Raw genomic sequence first — 23335 nt, 5'->3', positions numbered from 1 at the left:
AGCCTGTTCATCTATTGAAGTATTTGACTTATTCTTTGCAGAAATCTATTCGTATGTTCTGTTCCCCCCCCCAGGGTAGAGAGAACAGATATGTTTTTAACAATCAGCACAAAAAATGCTGAAAATTATTAGCTTCAAGATTCCTATTGTAAACATATTACAAATGATGTGGGACTGCCCTCCACCCTCCCCCTCACCCCTGGTCTAGCAGGCAAGAAAGCACAGCCAATCTACAGCCATCATAGCTCTGTCCTGTGCTGTGAACCAGCCTTATAATAATTTGATGTCTGTAGGTAAACCAACATTTCACCCACTACTGATGACCAAGGAACAGTTAAGAAGATTGTACAGGGGCACCTAGCCTTTGTATTTCCACAGCACATTCTTCAGAAGTCAGAAAAATTATTAAACCCTAGCATTTGCCCTCCTTTGCCATAAATAGCACTGATAGTCCTTTAGGTGAAGATAACAGGAAATTGAAAGGCCTAGACCTATAACTAAAAACTGGATGCCCCGTCAAGAATAAATGACATTTCTATATCAATGACTCACTGTTCCTTTACTTTTTCTACAACTATGCTACTCTGTAGAAGCTATATAACTGAACTCAAATTTGGGGTAGTCAGAGCAGTTCTCAGAGTAAAATCTGCCAAAGTTTGCCAGGTTCTAATCCTCACCTTGATTTTTCTAATAAACTCTTTGTCTATCATTGAGACTTTTATTTCAGTTACACCATGAAGGAGGGCAAGGTTTGCAGGCCACCATCACAGTCGGGAGTGAGAACCAACAAGTAGGGCAGCATACGGGGAGGCAGACTGTGGGTTTGCGCCTTGTGACCTGAGACACAGCAGCGTCATAGTCTTCCCAACAACCTGAGAACAGTCCAGACACAAACAGGGATTTTTTTCAACTGCTCTCGCCTACCTGCTATCATTACAGGGGTTGAAGGATCCTGGGGTGACATTTGCCCCACACTCACCCATTACTCAACAAGCAATGGCATTTAGATATATACCTGCCATCCCACAGGTGGTCAAAGTTGAAACTATGTAGAACTCGGATGCAGCAGACACCCCCAGATCCTAGTGAAAAGGTGAATTGCTAGGTGGGTGGACGTGGGAGGAGAGTGTGTTGGGGCCTGCCGCCCAAGTTCAGTGTGCTATCTCCCCTTGACCTTTCTGGTGACACAGATCTTACTAATAACACACTTGTCTGTGGGGTCTGTGATCAGGCTAGCAATTGTTGAGTGATCTGGGGAAGATTATTTTCTTTTCAGTCTCAGTTTTCTCATCCGGCTGACAGGAATCATAATAACAGAATTGTTGTAAGAAATAAACGAGTTCCTTTAGCTGAAGCACTGAGCCCCATGCTAGTTCATATGAACAATGAGTTGATCATTGGTATTAGATGAAAACAATTCATTTTTGTTTCCCTTTCTAAAGTCCTGTGGACTTACCTCATGTTGTAATGTGACCCATCTTCCCCAGTGATAGGGAACAAGAAATCTGCATTCTAGTTCTGGTCTTCTAATGACGTCAGTATTTGTTCTTGGATGAATTATTTCATCTTTGCAGATTAAGTTAAACTCAGTTTATTATCATTACATGCCAGAAATCCTAAATACTATCATTTGCAAGCTATTCCTCTTTCCAAACAGCAAGCATTCACCTATGTCCTAACAAATGCTGGTTACTGTTGAATTTTAATAATATGTAGGAATACTTCAAGTTAGCATGTTTTCATCATCTATCTTGAACAGGTATTGTGTCCATAGGGACATTAATTTGGAGAGCTTCTAGCTACACATTTCCCCTCAGACAAAAGAGGACTCGGCTACATGCACACCTGTAGAAAGTTCACGCTCACTCTAGCACAATCTGTTTCTTCCAATCTCTGTGGCATGATGTATCCCTGCATTTAAGCCGTAGAATCAAAGTAAACATGGGAACATGCAATTATAATGATTAGAAAACAGAATTGAATGTCATTCTCTATGATCACAGGGAGTTTTTATTTGTATTTAAAATTTTTTCTCGGTGCTGCACAAGGGTACCAGGAAGGTGAGGAAATGGAGTACAGGTCCTGTACTGTACACAGCCCCAATCACAGTACAGCATTTCCATTACACCATTCAATAAAGAACCACAGGATGATGCAGTGTTCTCTTCCCAGCCTTTGCTAACTATCACAGAATGTTTAATGATTATTTATATATTGCTCAATAATTATTTGTATGTTTTATTCATTTTTCTATGCATTTTCATTTTTTAAAATTTGAGATACATGGGACAATAATGTGCTGAATGATGTGCCCATCACTCATTGAGAAGACATGTCTGAATGGTAATTTTATTGTGGCAAGTAAAATGTGTTTTCTCATGGATTAAATTTATACAGCACACAAGGCAGGGGAATCCTTTGAAAGATAAATACATTGGGTTCTTTCTGCCAATAAGGACAAAAGACTTCCTTGTTATCATTAGTGAAAAGTAACACACACTTTTAAAGTTCTGTAGACACTGAAAAAAAGAAAACAATGCCATGAGTCATCTATTTCACAGGCAGTACTGAGAAGTTATATAAATCTCTGCCTCTGGCAAAGAAACACCACACCAACCCTAGATCTAAGAACAATTGTCTCTGGATGGCAGCTATGCAAGTGGCTGCACTGTGTGCTGTGTGTCTGCTGCCCAGCAGCCTGGCCCTGCCACTGCCCCAAAGCCGAGGAGGCTGGAGTGAGTCGCAGTGGGAACAGGCTCAGGTATGTCATGGACCTACTCACCTGGGGTCCCCCAGTCTCACCATTAGCATTAAGAAATCTGTTTCTCACCTCGATAATTTTTTCTCATTATAAAAGCAATGTATGTTTTAATCAGGTAACTGCTAGGAGCAGACTTTAGAGCCTGCCCGAACCAGGTTCAAATTCAAACTCCTCTGCTCACCATCTACATGTACATAGGCAGGCATTATTCAGCTTTCTCTGAGCTTCATTTCCTAACCTGAAATTTGAAGATAACAATGGTATCAATCAAATGGGGGTGTGGGGAAGCTCTTAACAGAGTACAGAAAACATCCTTCATAGTCCAAGTTGAAATTGTTACTGATTTTATTACTTAAAGTAACTTGAGATTCTTTTCACAAAGAGCAGAGTGCTGCCTCTTAAGATGAGGGCCAGTTGTGAAAGGAGACACTTGAAATCAAAAAAGCAAGGGTGGAAGTTACAGCTTTCCCACCTGCAAGCCATATGATGTATAAGCTATGGTCTAACTTGTTTTCTTTTATGTCCAATGGAAATAGTAATACTATATGTTGTATACTTCTCAGGATTATTCTAGTGAATAAATGAAGGATAATATTACCACTATCATGTATGGAACAACTGGCGTGTCAAGTGCTTCATTCGAATACATTATATCATTGACGCTCAGATCCATCCTGGGAAAAAAAAGAAATCAAAGTTCAGCTGATTTGCATGCTTGTTAGTGGTAGAGATAGGCATCAAGGACAAGTTTCAGAAATACTATCATTTGGGCCTCCCTGGTGGCACAGCGGTTGAGTGCTGGGTTGCGAAGCTGCCCGCAGCATCTGCAGCGCTGGTTTCGATCCCCGGCCACCGGTGAGGGTCCCACATGGGACCTCTCCTGCCGCAGACCTCTCCTGCCGCCCGCTGCTCCCCTCAGCAGTGTACTTCGGTCCTTCCGCCTGCTCTGCTCCCCGCTTTAGCTCTGGTGAATTCTCTCACCCTCCAGCTCTTCTGACTGTACCCAGTGCTTGTATAAATAAATAAATAAATCTTTAAAAAAAAAAAAAAAAAGAAATACTATCATTCCAATATACTATTTAATACATAGCCAAATGAGTGTATATTATTATTTGGTAAAATAAGGGGATGTTTACTCCTAACTATTGTTTGTAAATATAAGCTGTATGCATAAGAAAGGAGTTTTGTTTCATTTTGACTTTTAGAAATCCCAGTGATGTTAGATTGAACCATATGAAATTACTGATATTTGTTTTTTTTAAACCTCCACAACAGCAATTTCATATGGTTTCACCTAATGGGTTCCCCAGAAGTACACTTGCAAGAGTGGTTAGTCCCTTTACTTAGTTTGCACATTGTCAGTAAACTACAGGAAAGTTAACTAGGTTTAATGGAAGGCAGGAAAATTTATCTCAAGAATGCAGAGATATTTCTCCAGAGAGTGCCTTTGTAAAGTCTGTTGCTCTAGAAGGGATGAGAGGAGCTGTTTTTAAATAAGTGGTTAATTACTAATTATCATGGATGAACAATAAGCAGTTATTATTGTGAATGAAACAGTCATTGGTAACAGGAAGAGAGAGCACAGTATTTCTGAGGTGATTTACATCAAGTGCAAACTCCTGTGAGGTTCTGAGACAAGGCATCATCACTACCTGCTCCAAACTAGACAGTAAATGAGTGAGCCAATGTTTGAATCCTTTCAACAATTCTATCCTGCATCACAGCCCTGTACATTTTTCTAATGAAATGGGCTTTGCAATTGGAATACAAGTCCAACTGTCTCTTCTAGTTACTTAGAGTGTGACCTGAGGCAAATTATCTCCCTTCTCCCTTCACATGTTTCACCCTATGTGAATAGAAATAACAATGTTGTTTCTACTGCATAGGGTGGTTCTGAAGCTTAAATGAGATGAGTATGTAAAGCCTCTGGTAAAGAACCTGCCATTTGTAAGAACTTAATAAACATTCCTGTGAGGCTGCTACTAGTATTTCTTGCAACAGGTTTTTTGTTTTGTGTTGTTTTTTTTCCTCTTTAAGGCTGTTGGATAGGAATCCTCATATCCAGGGGTTAGAGTCCTTTAAGAAATTTCCGGGGAGCTAATTGCGCATGAATAGACCTGGAAGACCTGCTTTATCCTGCAGGCTCATGAAATAAGTTTTACTAGAGATTTTACAGTGGGAAGAGCGCAGAACCAATAATTAGGACATCAGGACCAATCTGCTACTAATTTAAAGTGTGATCCTGGAAAATCATTTAGTTGCCTTGAGCTTTGATTTCTTCACCTGGAGATCATTTACATGAAACTAAATAGATTTTGTAATCTTTCTGAGGAGACCTCAACTCCAGGCAATCTTAGATGGGTCTGGGCAACTTCAACTGCCCCACTGGGCCTCTGATGATGAGGGAAGATGTCAGTTGTGCCTTTGAGGACACACCGGGCACTTTTTCTGAGTGACTGTTAAAAACAAATGCATGTTTTAAAAGTGTGCAGAGGTCTACTCAAAACATTTAATGGCATGAAAGAGAAAAAGAAGGATTCTTCTCTTTTTCTCATGAACTAGAATGGCAATACTTCATTATAAGTATTAAATTTTCTCCTCACTAATGCACACTTATTTAAGTTTGTGGCTATGTAACTTCTGTCTTCAAACCACTATTCAGATCCACAGGAATCATAGGCAAAGATATAAAAAGTTCTGATATAAAAGAAGACAATAAATAAAAATTACAGATCAATTACTCTTTTCCCCATAGAATTACCTCAAGAGATTTTACTCAGCTGACTCAAAAACAAAGAATGCCAACAATTTAGAAGCAAAACTCAAGGAAATGCAAATATTCTTCCGCCTGCCTATAACTGGAACCCTAAACTCCCATATCCTAGAAATCATGAATAAGCCCAGATGTGGAATGCCAGATGTTGCAGGTACAGGTACAGGGAGACCAAAATGGAATTCCAAAGTAATTACCTACAGGTTAGTTTTGCTTTGGCTCATTTGGCAAAAATAATAAAACCCTCTTCTTAACAGGACAGACATTGTTATCTTGTTTGCTTCCAGGCTTGCATCATATACTGCAGACTTACCATATGTCACAGTGAATCAGTTAATAGAAAAGGCCTTCAAGATGTGGAGCAAAGAGGTCCCACTGAGCTTCAGGAGAGTGAAATGGGGAATTGCTGATATCAAGATGAGTTTTGTAAGAAGAGGTAAGGAAGATTCCTGCAGGCTTACCCTCTGTGTTATTTTGTTTATATTGTCCACTTTGTTTTAGGATTTTAAATATGTTTATGTATGTATATATGTATACACACACATATATAAGTAAATGCACACACAGTGGTATTACACATTTTTTCTAGTCTCTTAATATAGTGTCCCTTTTTATAGCAGAAGATAGCAAACTATAGTCTATGAAGAAAATCCACAATAATGTATTTATTAAAAAATACTTATTAAAACTTAGTCATGGCTTTTCAGTTACCTGTTGTCTGTGAGGGCTTTGGGGCTACAATGCAGAAATGAGTAATTGTAACAGTGACCATCAAACCCACAAATACTAGCTTATTATCTGGACCTTTATTGAAAATGATTGCTAGATCCTCTTTTGTAGTAGTTATGCAGATAGGTAGGTAGGTAGGTAGACAAATAATCTATCATGGGACAATTTAAAACATGCCTAACTAACATCAACATAAAACCAGGAGAAGGGGTTCCCACACCAAAAGCCTCAAGTGGTCTCCAAGAAATGGGCCAGCCCCTGTGGCCTGTGACCAATACTCATTGGGTAGTCACAGAGTAGAAAGTAGAGAAGTCTCCTATTAAAGTACTTAAGGAGATATAACCATGAATTTCTATTAACTGCTAGTGCTTCATGATGCAAACTTACAGGAAAAATACTAATTATTTTGGTCTGTTCTAGTATTGAACTGCCTGGGTCCTGTGAATTTAGCTGAAATATGAACTTCAGCTGCAATATGAACAATACTGAGGAAAATGCTCAAAATGCACTGACCATGGCCCCCTGTTCTTCACGAACTGGATAAACAGGATATAGCCTGATACCAATGTGAAAAGTCATAGCTCTGCATCACAACTAAAAGCATTATCAATTCAATGATAACTGAACCATCAATCTCCAGTACAGAGACTGTCTACTATACTCACAAACAGTAAGCTAGGGTTTTAAGAAAAATGATACTAGCTAGTGCACAGCACTCAGTCATTCTCTATCCTGCCACTATCTGGCCAAACAAAGCAATCAAATTCAGCATAAATGCAACCATAAGTTATATGGGAATGTATTAAAATTCCACATCCAGGAAGCATTCAACATATGGTAATTATCATCAATGAGTGGAACTTCAAGGAAAGAAATAGTGCCAGTAGCAAAGCGACACCCAAAGCACCCCATATATGCAGCTGGCTGCTGGGGACAACAAAGCTGGCTGCTTGGACCATACAGATCTTTCAGTAATCATAGAAACAAAAGGTAAAGTAACTGGAGGTAAATTCAGACAGTGGGTGCCATCATCCTGTTTTCATTCAGAACACGGAGACCTGTATCCTTTTGATGGACCAGGAAACACGCTGGCCCACGCCTATTACCCGGGCCCAGGCTTGGGAGGAGATGTGCACTTTGATGAGGATGAGCGCTGGACTAGCGGCAGAACCTCAGGTACGGCATTTCTTATCCCACTGAATTTCCTCTGGAGAATCTCAAACTTCTTTGAAAATTGCCTTAATTAGTAATAATTATCCAGCTTTTGCTAACTGCCAGCCACTGTACTGTACTTTTTTTTTTTTTTTTGGTACTGTGTTTTAAATGCATTCTTTCATTTAATGCTACATATATAGTTGACCAACAGAGAATTAGGGGTGCCAACCTCCAAGCTGTCAAAAAATTTCCAAGTATAAATTTGGACTCCTTAAAACCTAACTACTGTTGACTGGAAACCTTACCAGTAACATAAAGGGTCGATTAACACATATTTTGTATGCTTATGTTCTATGTACAGTGTTCTTACAACACAGAAAACTAGGGAAAAGAAAGTGCTATTAAGAAAATCACAAGGAAGAGAAAATATATTTACGTATTAAGTGAAAAAAAGTCTTTGTTGAGTGGACCCTAGCAGTTCAAACCCATGTTATTCGAGTGTCAGTTGTGCGAAAACAGTAGCTCCGAATCAAGCCACATTGGTGCACTTTGTTTTCCCTCTACCGGTTACTAGCTGTGTGCCAGTGGTCAAGTTATTGAATTCCTCTGAGCCTCAGTTTTCTCATTTATGAAGTGGAAACTATAAATACTCCCACCTCCCAAGACTGTTGGTTGAATTAAATGAGAGACTATTTACTTGGGATGTATTAATAATTCAACAAATTATAGTAACTAAAAAAAGTATAGTGCTGTCTTTGTATTCCCCCAAAGTAAGTTTTTTAATTAGAGAGAGAAGAGCCATGACAATTCTGAGATTAAACAATCCATATCATAACCCAGTCTGTTATACTCATTTTCTTACATGGTAGCAAATTATAGAGACATCAGAAAACTAATGGAGGGAATCCCTGGTATAAATAATTCTAATTGGAGACAATTCTGAAAACAAAAAACAAAGATACTACTAACAGACCCTGAAAGGAAAATTAGTACTTGTGTTTGGTATTTGGAATTTACCACCATAGTGATGTCTTTCTGTGAAAATCTAACCTGTAAAAATCCTGACAAAACCTCCCTTTCACATTTTGCAAACCCTTTTCATTCTCCTTTCTTCCCATTCAAGTTGGCCAAAGACAACTTCCTTTAATGAATGCAACACAATTACTACTGGCTGCTCCTCATACTCATAGATTCACACTCTCTCCCTTATTTTCAAAGCCTTTCTATAAATCTGAGGGACAGAAAATGATTGAGGAAATCCAATTAAAGAGTCAAAACCAAAAACCAGCATTGCCTGGAGAGCTCGCCTTTCTGACTTTGCTTCCTCAAAGTCAATATTCTCTCTCCTGACACTCAAACTCACTATCACTTACTGAATAGTTGATACTTTTAAGATATTGCAGAAGAAATGATTATGACAAATCTGGAAGGTAGGAATCATCCCTGTTTAACAAATGAGGAACAGAGACTCAGTAATACAATTAATTTGTTTAGAATGCTCTAGCTAGTAAGCAGCAGTTCTATATATCAGACCCAGATCTTATGACATATAAAGCCTTTGCTTTCGACTACAAAATATTGCTATCTGATGATTCTTTTTTTTTAAAGATTTCTTTTATTTATACAAGAGCTGGGGTACAGGCCAGAGTCGCGGGAGGGTGAGAGGATTCACCAGAGGCAGAGCGGAAAGCAGAACAGGCAGACAGTCGGACCAAAAGCGCTGCTGAGGGGAGCAGCGGGTGAGACAGGAGAAGTCTGCCTCATCATGTGGGATTCTCCCCAGCCCGCTGGGAATTGAACCAGTGCTGCAGAGGCTGCAGACATCTTCACAGCGCTGTGCACAACGCGCTGCATCACCGGGTGGCCCTATTTGATGATTCCTTAAGAAACGAAGAGGTAGAAAACATTACTTAAAAAAAAAAAAAAAAAGCAGAAGTGGGATGATTAAAACACTTTGATTCTCTTTCCAAATCCTCCCCCCTTTGCAACAACTAAGAAACAAATAAATAAACTAGAAAGGATTTGAAGTTTTATTTTTTTAAGATTTATTTATTTATACAAGCACTGGGGTACAGGCCAGAGGCACGGGAGGGCAAGAGAATCCACCAGAGACAGAATGGGGAGCAGAAGAGGCAGAAGGACTGAAATACACTGCTGAGGGGAGCAGCGGGTAAGACAGGAGAGGTCTGCCGCGCCATGTGGAAATCTCCCTGGCAGGCTGGGAATCGAATCAGTGCCACAGAGGCTGCGGACAGCTTCACAGTACTGCACTCAACCAGCTGCGCCACCGGGGAGGCCCAAGAGTTGGTATTTTTATAGGTACTTTATCTTTTATTAGTATATGTTATTTACATAATTGTTTTTATAGTTACTGAATATCACTCTTTAATTTTAGGAATTAACTTACTATATGTTGCAACTCATGAACTTGGCCATTCTTTGGGTCTGAGTCATTCTTCTGACCCAAATTCCTTGATGTACCCAACTTATAAAGATGAAAACTTGGACGATTTCAAGCTTTCACGGGATGATATCAAAAGCATTCAGGAATTATATGGTAATATCAATTATTTCAAATTTGGGGGATTTCACATTGTCTCCATAGAGATTAGATGAAAAAGGTTGGGAAATGGATATTTTACCTGGAAAAATACAACAGAACTTGTTTTTGGAAAATATTCTGTGTTAAAGGATTAGAATTATTAATATTGTTAATATATACACACTCTTTAAAGTCATCTATAGATGAACTGTTTTTCCTTTGAAATATGATAGCAAATTTTTGTGGAAACAGAAAAAACATATAAAATTCAGATGAAACCACAAAAGACTGAGAAGGCAAGGTAATGCTGAGAAGTCACATGTCCTGATTTTAAACTATACTACAAAGTTATAAAAATCTAAACAATATCAAATAATGTGACATAAAACAGACATATAGGTCAATAAAACAGAATCAAGAGCCTAGAAATAAACCCACACATATCTAGTTAATAAATATTTGACAAATGAGTCAAAAATACTCAATGGGGAAAAGTTAGTCTCTTCAACAGATAGGAAAATCAATATTCACAAGCAAAAGAATGAAATCTTACACCATTCACAAAATAAATAGCTGATCACTCCAACAAGTAAATAGAATTTATCAAAGTTTGTTGAGGGGAGAAATTTGAGACCTTACCTACTCAAAATTTAATTTTTTATACCCTGAGGATATTGCTGTTAAGCTTTCTTTAACATAGTATCACTTGGTAAAGTCATTAAAATGACACTATCAAGGTTTTTTTCCAAGCTGCCACTTACCGTTTTTTCCATATCAATTCAAATACATTAAGAGAGTCTCTCCCTGCAGGAATGGCCTGAAAAACATAACACCATCCTCCCCAGATGACCACTTCTAAGGTGGCAGCCATAGGAAGTTAAGTGACCCTATTTTTCCTGCTTGCATGTCTGTGGGAGAGAGAGTCCAACCATGAAATTGGGGGGTCATGTCACTTATGAATATTCCATATCCCAACCTATACTTTTTTGTTTAATCAAGTTCAAAATTCAATTCAACAGAATAAACTTGTTTGTATTTGCTTGACAAAGTCAGTCAGAAATAATAATGTGAGAGGGCCTCCCCGATGGCGCAGTGGTTCAGCACTGTGCTGCGAAGCTGCCCGCAGCCTCTGCAGTGCCAGTTCGATCCCCAGCCACCAGTGAGGGTCCCACATGGCACGCAGACCTCTCCAGCCCCCCGCTGCTCCCCTCAGCAGTGTACTGCATCAGTTTGCCTGTTCTGTTCCCTGCTCTGGCTCTGAGAATTCTCTCACCCTCTCATGCTTCTGACTGTACCCAGTGCTTGTATAAATAAATAAATAAATAAATCTTAAAAAAAAAAAAAGAAATAATGTGAGAAAAGAATCAAAAGACAGGGGTCAGGGTGGGGTGGGGGAGACATGTGTATAGATAAAGATGACCCAAAAGAAGCTAGACAATATTGCCTGGTGGAAGGGGCAGGACAGGACACAGGGCAGGTTTTTTGATCCCATGCAGGCCGGGTAAAGGAGGAGTCAGAGTCCTCAGTGGGTTTTTGCAGGTCTTTTATTGGGGTTCACCAGGCATATGGCAGGCAGGGGTGCTGGGGGGCCGGGAGGCTGGCAGGCCTCCCAGCCCCCAGCAAATCCTCACTCTCTCTGGGCTCTCTGGTGATCTCGGCTTCTCTTCGGCTTCTGCTGCTGCTTTCTCGACTTCTGGCGTCCCTGTGACACTGCCCTTAAAAGCACAGTCCTAGCGCAGGTGTACCCACTTCAGGTGCCCGCCATCAGGCATGCATTGAGGATCACAGGGTTCCCTCATCTATCCTGATGGCAGGAGGGCAGAAAAGCCTGATATTTTTCCTCACCCTACACCTGGGTTCATGTGATGCCAAGAACTTCCACAGTGATTGGAAGGCAGGGTTGTGTGATGGCATGCTCGTCTAGCAAACACAGCATACTTCTCACCTCTCCGTGTTTGAAAGAAGATGGAAAAGAGAATGAGAACGCTACCATTATGTCCACAGATCCAATTAAACGTCCCAGTCAAATATCAGGATGATCAAAAACAATTGAAAAAGATTGCCTGAAAGACTTAGAATGATTAGCATATAAAGAGAGTGCTTCCACATCATAATGTCCACAAAGGAAATTCTTCCTGCAGGATAATGGATTTAAGCTATCAGCTGAACCTAGAATTTACTTTAAGTCAGCATTTCCCAAAGTGTGTTCCTAGAACTCTAGTCCTAAAAGACAATTCCCCAAAATGAATGCTATGGAGACACAAGTTCAAGAAACTCTCCCTATAGCATAGTGATTAAACAAGGAGTACCTTGCAAACTCTTGTCGACTCAGTGTTTACTAAAGTACAATTCTTTCGATGGCTCCATTGAGCCCCACAGAATAGCATTTCAGAGGACACCTTGGAAAACACTGAATAGCAGCAGCTGACTGACAGAAAGAGCCGCTGCTGAAACAACTAAGGTAGAGAACTAGGAAATCCACTAAGGTAGAAAACCTGGAAATCTGCTTCTTTCTGTGTTCTTCATGTCAGTTTAGCTTGTATGACTGCATGGATTTCAGTCTCCTACATCCCATACTACTCCCATCCGCTTATACCAGCCACCTGCCTACAGAAGAACCCAGCAAGGCTACCTTTATTATCGCTGCTTAGAGAACATTCCATTTCCCATATGTGCCTAGTCAACAGCATTAAGGGCAGATTCTTAGTTTTCCTTCTTTGCAGATTCTGACTCAGTTGGCTTGAGATGAAACACAGATGATTCTTCTCATCAGCGATGTTTGGAAAACATACCAAATGGAATGAGTGGAGAATGTCCTCTTTAAAAGGACAGCAAAGAATGTATCTAAGTGGGACATGTGTCTCTTGCAAAGCCAGAGAAATCTGTATTGTCAGAAAAGTTTTCTCTCTTCTCCATAATCAAATAATATTAGTTCTCTGACAAAAAGAAAAGAAAAATTCAACCAAAAAAAAAAAAAAGAACTGCAGTTGTCAAAGAATCTACTGTTGGTAAAGTTATCACCAACAAAACAAAATACTACCTCCCCTTATATGACACTGGAACATGTGAATATGCTACAGGATCTATATCTTAGAGATTTAAGACTATTAGAAAGGGACTGAAAACGATTCTGGGGCAAGCTAATTAGATTTAATCTCAAGAGGACAGACTAGGGTATTAAATCCTATCTATTAAACAAAGAGGTGCCCCTAGTTGAAGTTGAAGAGAGGTAACATCCGAACCAATGAAAATCAGATTTAGTGATAAAGGTTGCAAATGGAGGGAGTTTGTAAATTTAAGAAGTGATGTGAATGGGGAATACAAATGTAAAAGAATATGATTAAACTCATCGATGCAAAATGCCCTGTGTTCTTTTCAGAATTATAAAAATAATAGTATCCTCGCACCAAGCATTTACCACACACCCAGGACTTCATGTGTGCTAGTATTGAAGCCAACACTCCAATGAGTCATTGTTATCTTCATCTTACAGATTGGTAATCTAACATGAAGAGAGGTTAAGTAGTAACTTGCCAAGGTCATTAAGCTGGTAAAATGGCAAGGACAGAATGCAAAAATATCTAACCTCCAGGACACGTGATCTGTACAGCAACTGCCTTCTCAGTTTTTGGATGTGGTTTGGGGAATGACAGATTGTACAGACTGCCATTTCTAGTGTTTTTATAGTCTTGCAGTAGTCTTTATGTGTTTTATACCATGTCAGAATTCCTTATCTTCTGTCCCAACAGGAGTGAAAAAAAAATTTTAAAGAATTTAGAACCATCAGGAAAAACATACTTTCACTCATTGGCTTTTATGTCATTTGCTCCTCATCGGGAATCAAATGCCTCCCCTGTTCTGCAGTCCATTCAACATGACCTTCATCCTTCTTTGTACTGCAGTTGGTTTTTGCATGTATAGCTCTCCCTCTGGGGAAGAAGTCCTTTACTCCTGTTCCATAAGCATCTAAGACTCACCTCAAGGAACTTGCACCTGACAGATGTCAGTAAATGTCAAATACACAAATAAAATTTGTATTCCATGGTAAAAGGGTTGATATTTGAGAGCACTGTTTCTGTCGAAAGACATGCTATACAATGAAAGCAAAGACTACGACCTCCCAAAGACATCCCACCATGTTATTTTGGGTATTTAGATGCACCTCACCCAATCACCAGCTGGGTAGGGTGATCGTTAAACCTTTATTGCTAATTAGTGTAGCCTAAAGATATACTGAGTTCCCCTTCACTTTTTGGTCCAAGCTCTCCGAGTGTCCTGAGATGTAAAATTTCAAACAAAATGCCTTGAATTCCCAAGATTTATGTTCTTGTAGTCACTCTGGTTCTGAGTTCCTACTCCTGACCTAATTTCACTGCCTCTCTCCTGCCACAGCTACTCTGTGTCCCCTTTTCTCTGTCCCCTGCCAACCCAGACATCCATCAGTCTCACCCTCACCTGTTCAACTTTCTCCAAATCAGCTTTTGTGAGACTGTTGACATTGCCACACATTTGCATCAACAGTGAGCTTTTACACTGCACAGAGACTATGAAACTGAACAAAATGGAAATTGCATATTGTCCCCATCCTTCAAATCTTGTTCCAGATATAGATAAAATGATATAGATGTGCCAACAAATTTGCAGCTATGTTTTAAAACTTCCACATGGTGTCACCCTTCCTCTTATAAAACCATTTATCATTTAAACCAGAGGCAATTTATTAATTCTAACTCAAAGAAGAATTGCTACAACAAAAAGGCTGTGTCGATCAACAAAGATGAGTTTCAGTTTGTACCCTCCTTTGCCTTCACAACCCACCTGTCAATGCCCCATCCAAAAAGAGGAAACTAAGAGCTAGTGCTTTACTGTGCAGGGGACAATATGAATCTGTGTAGAACTGTTTCTTTGGGGGTAAAGTTTATGTTTTCTGCAATTAGAGAAGGCTGTCATGCAATATGATATTTGAGAGCACTGACCCATACCCACTTATTTACTAGTCATTCTAAATGTGTGAAAGATTTACTCTGATTACTGGCAAGCATATAGAGGACAGCAAATTGTGCTTTGACCTGCTCTCCCCTTGAGGGACAGCTGTGATGGACTGCTGCAATATTGATTGGTGAGTGTAAGAGGAACTGTGAGCAGCAATCTCCAAGTTATTGGGTGCCTCTTCTAGTCACCTTGATGGTGGTAGTGGAGATTTTCTAATTCCTCCCCCTGAGCAGGGGCTGGTTGGAGGAAGTAGTAGTGGAGCTGAGACTTTTGAGCAGTTAAGCTGCTAAGGCTCTCATCCAGTTAAAACTGCTGGGGCTAGGGCAGTTAAGCTGCTGGGACTTTAGTGGTTGAGTTATTGGACTTGTGACAGGTAAATCACTGGTGAGGAGAGATTTTGAACAGAAGCCACAAGATGAACAGATACAGCTTTGGTTTGAATCTGTATCTCTGCTCAATGGATGCTATCTGGGGTAGGTCAGATAGTATCCATCTCTCTCTCTCTCTTTGTAAAGGCTGGACAGGACACAGTGCAGGTTTTCTAGGATCCAGCAGACCGGGTAAAGGAGGAGTCAGAGTCCTCAGTAGTTTTGCAGGTTTTTTATTGGGGTTCACCAGGCATATGGCAGGCAGGGGTGCTGGCTGGGGGCCTGGGAGGCTGGCAGGCCTGCCAGCCTCCCAGCCCCCAGCAAGTCTTCACTCTATCTGGGCTCTCTAGCGTTCGTTCTGCTGCTTCTCGGCTTCTCCTTCGGCTTCGGCTTCGGCTTCTACTGCTGCTGCTGGCGTCCCCGTGACGCCGCCCTTAAAAAGCACAGTCTTAGCTCAGCTGAATCCCATCTACCTATGCACACACCCTATTCCAGGTGCCCGCCATCAGGCATGCATTCAGGACAAGGATCCATCATCTAACCTGATGGCGGAAGGGCAGAAAAGCCTGATATTTTCTTTACCCTACACCCTTTTTCCTTACTTTCTGTGTAAATAAATCCTGTTATTGTTGCTTCCTACTGTACATACTTTTGCATCCTGTCCTGCAGCTGTAAATGGTGGGTAAGGACCCACCAACTGGGACAATAGCATTATGATTACCAGATGGTGATGAGTAAAGCTTTAAGGGGCTACACAGTCTTCTATCCCTATCATCTTTTTCTGAGGCATTTTTCCAAGTATTGTGAACTTTAAGGACCAGAGGCCAGTAGCTTTCCTTGCTTATCATCAGGATGGACATTCATTCCTGGGCTGATACCGGTGGTTATCAAATTTTCTTTGTGTACTTGTTTATGGGCTAAAGCAACACTAGAAAGTGACCTTGAAAACAATCTCAGCATCACAAAATGCATTTGAGAGCTTCATTTTTTTGCTCTCAAATTAGTAAGTTTACCACCCCAGAATTAAAACAAGCAACTACAGTTGACCCTTGAACAACACAGGGATTGGAGGTGCTGACCCCTATACAGTTAAAAATCCAAATACAACTTTTCATTCCCCCAAAACTTGACTACTGGGCCTCCCTGGTGGCGCAAGGGGTTAAGTCTCAGCATTATGAAGCTATCCACAGTCACTGCAGCTGAGTTCGATCTCTGGCCAGGGAGGTGACCCACATGGCACAGCAGACCCCTCCTGTCTCACCTGCTACTTCCCTCAGTGGTGTATTTCAGTCAACCTACCTGTTCTGTTCCCCACTCTGTGTCTAGTGAATCCTCTCACACACCCCCGCACCTCTGGGCTGGACCCCAGTTCTTGAATGCATAAATAAATAAATCTTTAAAAAAAAAAAACAAAACTTGGCTACTCACTAATCACCTTCTTTTGACCAGAACACTTGCTGATGACATGAACTGTCATGCTGCAGGGGGCCTTCCTGCCCCAGCCAGATAAGATGCTGGCAAGCAGCTAAGAAAAGGCCTCACACCATGGGGCCAAAGACCTTTAAAGAGCCCCACACTGTGGGACTGAAGATTAAGCATCCCTTTGTTTTTTGTTCTTGGTCATAATAAGAAAGAACTTCTCAGCAAATACATTGGGCAATAAATTATACATACAAGAATATTGTTAAAGTACATGGCACGGAGAATTACTTGCTTAAAAATGAAACACTGAACAATTTGGCCCACTTGACAATGGGAAATAATTACTGTACAGGAGCATGCCTGATAAGCAACCCAGAGCTGGCTGCAATTTTCCTTATATGGAAGTTCCATAAAGAAGCCTTTTAATGATTCATAAAGTTAATGACGTTAGGAATTTCTAGGTAGAAAAAAGTTCTGATAACTGATAACCAGGAAGCAACTGGTCTCTAGTTGCAGGCCATATAGATAGAGGAGCCTCCTGATATTGTAGCCTTGGCAGACAGGGATATACCAAGGACTATTAGCTGTCTTAGGTAGTTGTTTAGGCTGAAATAATGAGTCTAAGTTTTTATTATCTGTTAACTTTAAAGGTCACTTCTTTTCTCAAAACACGTAGGTGCCAAAATGTCCATGGGAAAGGAATGTACTGATTGTTTGTTTTGCTTCTATGCATATGATGATGTAATCTTACCGCTTGCTTTAATGTATAAATAAAGACCCGCTGAGACCCTTAGCAGGAGATAACTGCACCAGATACAGTGTCTGTGTCTGCCTCATTCCCCTTCCCCTCAGTCCTCAGTTTCACCGACGCCGTCTCATCCTTTCAGGGACACCTGACCCGACATTTTACCGGAGCTGGCCTTCGGCACTGTCAATTCACATGTTTTATGTATTATATACTATAGTCTTACAATAAAATAAGCTAGAGTAAAGAAAATGTTACTAAGAAAATCATAATAAAAAGAAAATACATTAATGCACTGAACTGTATACTATACTATAAGTTCACATCATCTGTTTATACAAAAATCTACATATATGTGAACCCACAAAGTTCAAATCCATGTTGTTCAAGGGTCAACTATATACAGAAAAATTGAGGAAAACTTAAAGATGATACCCTTTAGTCTTTGTCAGTGGTGTAATTGTTAGGGGGAAAAGGATGTCCCAAAGCTATTTCCATATAGGCTTTGTGGACTCCACCCCCACCCCAGGTCAAAGCCAAAGACCCTGGGAACTCCAAATCCCATCACCACCAAAGGTGAATTTTTCTTTTCTTTTTGTCAGAGAACTAATATTATTGCATTCCGTCCTGAATCCACAAAGTTTTTGTTTTGTTTTGTTTTGTTTTGTTTTGTTTTGAGTAACCAGGATCTGCAGCAAGGTTGCAATTTTTTTTCCAGCAAAGCTAACTTGTCACATTTTCTCTCCCCTTGATACCAACACAGCATACAAATAGTGGTAGTAATTTTTGCTACTTATCTCAGAGTCTGTTTTTGCCTAACTTCCATAGGGATTTTGTCTGCTTAAACAAAAATTGGACGTGAGTTTGATTGTGTGGCTTTGTGTGGAGTTCTTCCAGAAAGTTGAAAAAAAGCTGAACCAAGAAGAGGAGAACCTGTTTGCTTTGTCTGTAGGGTTCCAGAGACCTCCAAAGAAGGTGAGGAAGCTTGCCTCCATTGGCAGGACTGGACAACCCGGCCAACGAAAATGCCCTGGTACCCTCGAGAAGAGGAAAGCCCAGGTGGAGTCTGATGAGACCAACTTTGTACCTGAAGCATACATCGACTGGATGCCACCGGTTCGCTCTGATCCTATATGGAGTATTTCAACAAAGCCAGCTAAAATTGCTGTTAGTTATTTTCTGCCCTGTGATTTTATGCAAAAATAGAAAAAAATGGCTTAAAAGTAGATTTAGTTTGCAAACTTTTGCTATGCTGTTAAAAGTTTGGGATCAAGGTTGAGAAAATTTGTGTTTTACACCAGTTGAACCATTTTAAGATTTTTTTTTTTCCTGTGATTTTTACATATCTGCTGTCTTGTTTTGGCTAATGCCTCCAGATGTCTCTTTTTTTTGGCTTGAACTGATGAACTATTTTTCTTGGAGTAAAGGACTTTTGCTTTCCACAATGGACAAATACCTGGAGAGACTGGTTTTCTTTCACACTGGAACCTAAAAAAATGTTCATCTGAGACTGCATCCCAACCTCCATATATTCGATCTTCATCACCATGGAAATGGTGGCAAAAAGTGAAAGGGGGGAATTGTTAGGGGGAAAAGGATGTCCCAAAGCTATTTCCATATAGGCTTTGTGGACTCCACCCCCACCCCAGGTCAAAGCCAAAGACACTGGGAACTCCAAATCCCATCACAACCGAAGGGAAGGTGGCTGGGACCTGAGGGTGGGTTAAGCAGCCAGGTGGATAGAAAAGGCAGACACGTGGGCTTTGGGGGACCCATTTTGGGCTCTCCACCAGCTCACAGCATCCGGCCAGCTCTGAGAGTGACTTTGGGTTTCCAGGTCATCGGATCGGGTAGGACGCATTAAAGACTTTATTTCCCTATTTTCTCCCTGAGTTGTACATTTTCCTTATTTCCTTTCCTCTTGTAAATAAACCTTTTATTAACCTTTTTGAGTGTGTCTGTAGTAGAGTATTCATAAGTCCCTTTAAAGCGCGCAGGTGAGGACCCACAGCCAGGAACCCGTTTAATATCGGGGTTGCTCTATAACATGATCATTATTGAGATAACCAGAAAATTAGGGTTTAGTTAAAAAGGCCTAATTGAATTGAATTACAAATTCACTTTATATTTGTTAAAAGAAATTCATGAGTTGATGGCCTGGAAAAGCAACAACTGAATAGTGACAAGTTCCTGAATGATTTGAAATTCTAGCCAAACGTAATACCTGAGTATACCTTTTCAGTTCTATATAACTAGATCATACTCAATGAAGAATCTACCTCAAAGTAACTAGATGACAACCTCTTAATCTAAGGAATCATTCTGGTATAGAACATCTGAACAATAGCCTAAAACCTGTTTAAAGCTTCTCCTCCCACATGACATTAATATGAAAAGTAAAGTTCTTGGTAGAATAGGCAGAATCTATGTCTGAATTCTTCAGAATTAGAAATTTAAATGACTAGCACAATCATTGGTACATAGAAGTTGTCTAATAAATATTTGTTGAATGAATCAATGGATTTTTAAATTTAACTTGCTCAATCAAACTTTTCATTTTAGACATTTTCCAAAAGATGATGATATAAATCAAAAGTGATAAGTAAGGTGTCTAATTTAAATTTGAAATAACTAAGTGGTTTCTATTCAGCTATTAAGGATTATTACTAAGAAAGATGTTAATTATAACTTACTGAGAACAGAATTCTTTTGAACTTCATTTTTCCCTTGTCCATATCAGACAATTAGGCCTTTTAACTAAACCCTAATTTTCTGGTTATCTCAATAATGATCACACCACCGACAAAGACTAAAGGGTATCATCTTTCTGACATGGAATTTATCTGTTTTGTTTTGCACCTGGAAAAACATAAAGCAGGCACCTACTTTATATTTGTTAAAAGAAATTCATGAGTTGATGGCCTGGGAAAGTAACAACTGAAGAGTGACAAGTTCCTGAATGATTTCTCCATTTTCTGGGCTCACTAGGATAATCATTGCTAGTGTATAAATACTTTGAATGATTATTCAGAATACTGTGCATCACAAGCACTCTGTTGCTTTATATATATATCCTTTTGGTTGTCTATTGCTAAGAGTAAGTAAACCCAAAACTTAGTGTCTTGAAATTATGGCAAACATTTATTATCACTCACAATTCTGAGGAATTGTGGTGGTTCTTCTGCTGGTCTTGATTGTTTTTTTACAAATCTTCCACCCAAAGTTGTACCAGGTTGTCCAAGGTGGCTTCATGCCATCTGAGGCCTTGTCAGGGATGGCTGAAGAACTGGCATCAAATCCGAGACGCCAAATCCCAGAGCTGCTGTTTCCAAGAAAGAAGAAACAGAAACATTACTTCCTTCAAGTTCTATGGATTACAGCAAACCTAGTACCGATCAACCTGAATTCTGAGTGAGGGAAAATCAACTCCAATTCTCAACAGAAGAACCTCAATGACAGAGACTATGTAACCTATTCACTCCACCCTATATACCTGCATCTAATCATTATAGCAACACTGAAAGGTAAGTAAATTTCATCTGTTCATAACAGATGAAATTTGCAGAGCTGGAATGCAGTGACACTGGTTTGAAGGCATGTTTGTATGTTTCAAGTCATTTTTGACTGTCTCTCCAGTAAGAGAACATTAAGGATATATGTACTGGCTACACAACTGACTGTCTATTTAACTTTGTATCTGGACTTGGTCACTTGCCTCATTCTTGTCCCTAAAAATCATCAGTCAGGACCTAGTATTGCTATTTGCCTCCAAATTCTGCCCCTTCAGAGTTTCTCATCATTGTTGTCAAAACAAGTCAGTCATTCCCTATCCAGCTTCCTTACTTTTCATAATCCCAACAACCACCAGTGCAGGTCCTTTGGTTGATTGAGACTGTGTTCAGGGAAATTAACCACACAGAATTCAGCTCCAGGCTAAGGACCCTTATATGGCCGTCATTTTCTCTGTGGATACATCCCCCAAGACTATGAAATGGTTTCATAGTGACCTGACAATCATGATTCTTCCCTACCCACAGTCCTAAAATATTCCATATTTTCTTCTAGCTCTTTATTTGTTTTTCCTATCTTGGAGTTTACTTTCATATTTTGCCTGAGGTGGAGATCTAATTTATGTTTTCCCACATAGTGAAAAATATTTCATTAACCCTCATTCTGCTGTCTCTTTCTGGATTCTATTCTGTTCCATGATCCATTTATATGTTCCTGAACCAGTGCCACATTGCTTTTCCTACTATGGCTGAATGATACATCTGAAAATCTAGTAGAAGCAGTCTGTCCTTTCTTTGCCTTTCTTATATAAGATTGTCTTAATCAGGGTCCATGCACAATGTTCTGGTAATTCCTCACTGACTAATTTTGTAAGTAAACTTTTATTGACATGCAACCATGCTTACCTGCTAACATACTGTCTGTGGCTTGTTTGAGCTCTCTGATGACTGAGTTGCATAGATACATCCAGTCATCCAAAGCTAAAAGCATTTAGTATCTGAACTTTTATAGAAAAATTTACCAACCCCTGATCTTAGTAACTTGTATTCTTCCACATAAATTTCACAGTAATTTTATAGGGGTTCCCAATTTTAAGTTCTTGACTGCAGGCCACAGAAGTGGATTATAACAATGCAGACGTCAATTCATTGGAGGAGGTACGAGAAAGCTCACGGGAGATCTGAGGATGAAGACCTGAGAAACAGGCTCAAAACTAAACGAGAAGCAAGGGAGGCCTGGCCACCGGCAAAACAATGCTTCCCGGCCACTGCTTCTGACACCCCCATGGATGCTGCACAGGATCCCCTGCTTTTTTAAGGTCACCTGACACAATCTTGCTTTTATAAATACCTACATTAGTCCCAGTTTTTACTAACTGATGAAATCTGAAGAGTATTTTGCTTTTATGACAAAGGACAAAAAGTGCGGACCTCATCAGCATGTTTCTTGGCAGTTGTTCTAGAAACTGCTGCCACCGCAGCAGGAAAGCAGCCCCTCGGAGTTGAGGTCTTCGCTGAACTTTATACAGGTATATACCTATCATAGCTTTCCTGCTTTTACTGTGTGTGATTGTGATTTTAGGCTTCATGTCTTTTGGTAAGACTTAGTTGATTGTTTTGTGGGTCTGGGAACATGTTTTTTTAATTTTCATTAAGTGAATGATCATTAACTTTCATTAACTTTCATGTATGACAAGAATAATGAGAGGGAACTCCCGCCTAGGTTAGTAATTATGTGGAGGTGGTAGGGAAAGGAAGTCTGGAGGTCTAGAAGAAGGGGGCAGCCTGGCTCTTCTCCAAGTTAGGACCCAGGGAAACAGCAGGATTCCAGACCAGGGGTTCAACTAGGGAAGCAGAAGCCTGAACACTAGATTTTAGAGCTTTGCCAAATATTCTAGTGTCCTCAATGTGTCAGAGAAGCTACCAGAAGCTGCTAGACCTGATAGAATTGTACAGACACAGACAATGGACAGCTCAGCAGTAACTGAGGTGGAACTATGACTAACAGTCATAATGTGTTTTTTGAAGCGATTTCATACCTCTCCCCTCCTAACTTCCTTCTTTTCTAAGTTCAACACCCTTGTTCTTTTGACTTTCCTGTTCCATCCCCAAGTCCTTTGACATCTCCATACACACCCTTATTGTTAATGTCATTTTGATAGGGAAAAAATATTTCAGAATAACTGTGAAAGTGACAAGCACGAGGCCTGAGGCCTCGTGTCACAACTGGAGCATCTAGATTCAGAGTTCAGAGATATCTAGATAAGCTCCTCCTTTCACATATACAGAGACTCATCACAGCAAGACCTGCTCCTAGCCCAGGAACTCTCAGGGGTAGA

At 40.1% G+C, this 23335-nt stretch overlaps 2 protein-coding genes across 4 annotated transcripts in view; both read left to right on the top strand.

Annotated features, from left to right (window-relative positions):
* DYNC2H1 (dynein cytoplasmic 2 heavy chain 1) overlaps positions 1–23335 on the top strand; it is a 306244-nt gene that overhangs the window by 102157 nt on the left and 180752 nt on the right. Inside the window, exons 52-57 of the mRNA XM_037507914.2 lie at positions 2562–2761; positions 5517–5737; positions 5822–5970; positions 7311–7439; positions 9814–9975; positions 22412–22525. Of these exons, the coding sequence (XP_037363811.1) occupies positions 2562–2761; positions 5517–5737; positions 5822–5970; positions 7311–7439; positions 9814–9975; positions 22412–22525 (975 nt within the window). The remainder of the gene's footprint in view (positions 1–2561; positions 2762–5516; positions 5738–5821; positions 5971–7310; positions 7440–9813; positions 9976–22411; positions 22526–23335) is intronic.
* LOC119240911 (matrilysin-like) lies at positions 2635–14005 on the top strand. 3 transcript variants are annotated; one of them, XM_054693245.1, is made up of 6 exons: positions 2635–2761; positions 5517–5737; positions 5822–5970; positions 7311–7439; positions 9814–9975; positions 13710–14005. In XM_054693245.1, the coding sequence occupies exons 1-6, from the start codon at positions 2645–2647 to the stop codon at positions 13727–13729; spliced, it is 798 nt and encodes a 265-aa protein (XP_054549220.1). In that variant the 5' UTR covers positions 2635–2644; the 3' UTR covers positions 13730–14005. The 3 variants fall into 3 exon arrangements, with proteins under 3 accessions (XP_054549220.1, XP_054549221.1, XP_037361609.1); XM_054693246.1 differs by lacking the exon at positions 9814–9975; XM_037505712.2 differs by lacking the exon at positions 13710–14005 and having other exon boundaries at positions 9814–10114.

Source organism: Talpa occidentalis, unplaced genomic scaffold (genome assembly GCF_014898055.3).
Source record: "Talpa occidentalis isolate TD23 unplaced genomic scaffold, MPIMG_talOcc4v2.1 talOcc4.12, whole genome shotgun sequence".
In the NCBI taxonomy this organism is placed as follows: domain Eukaryota; kingdom Metazoa; phylum Chordata; class Mammalia; order Eulipotyphla; family Talpidae; genus Talpa; species Talpa occidentalis.
Note: the sequence above shows the minus strand (reverse complement) of the source record. Positions and strands in the feature narration are given on the sequence as shown.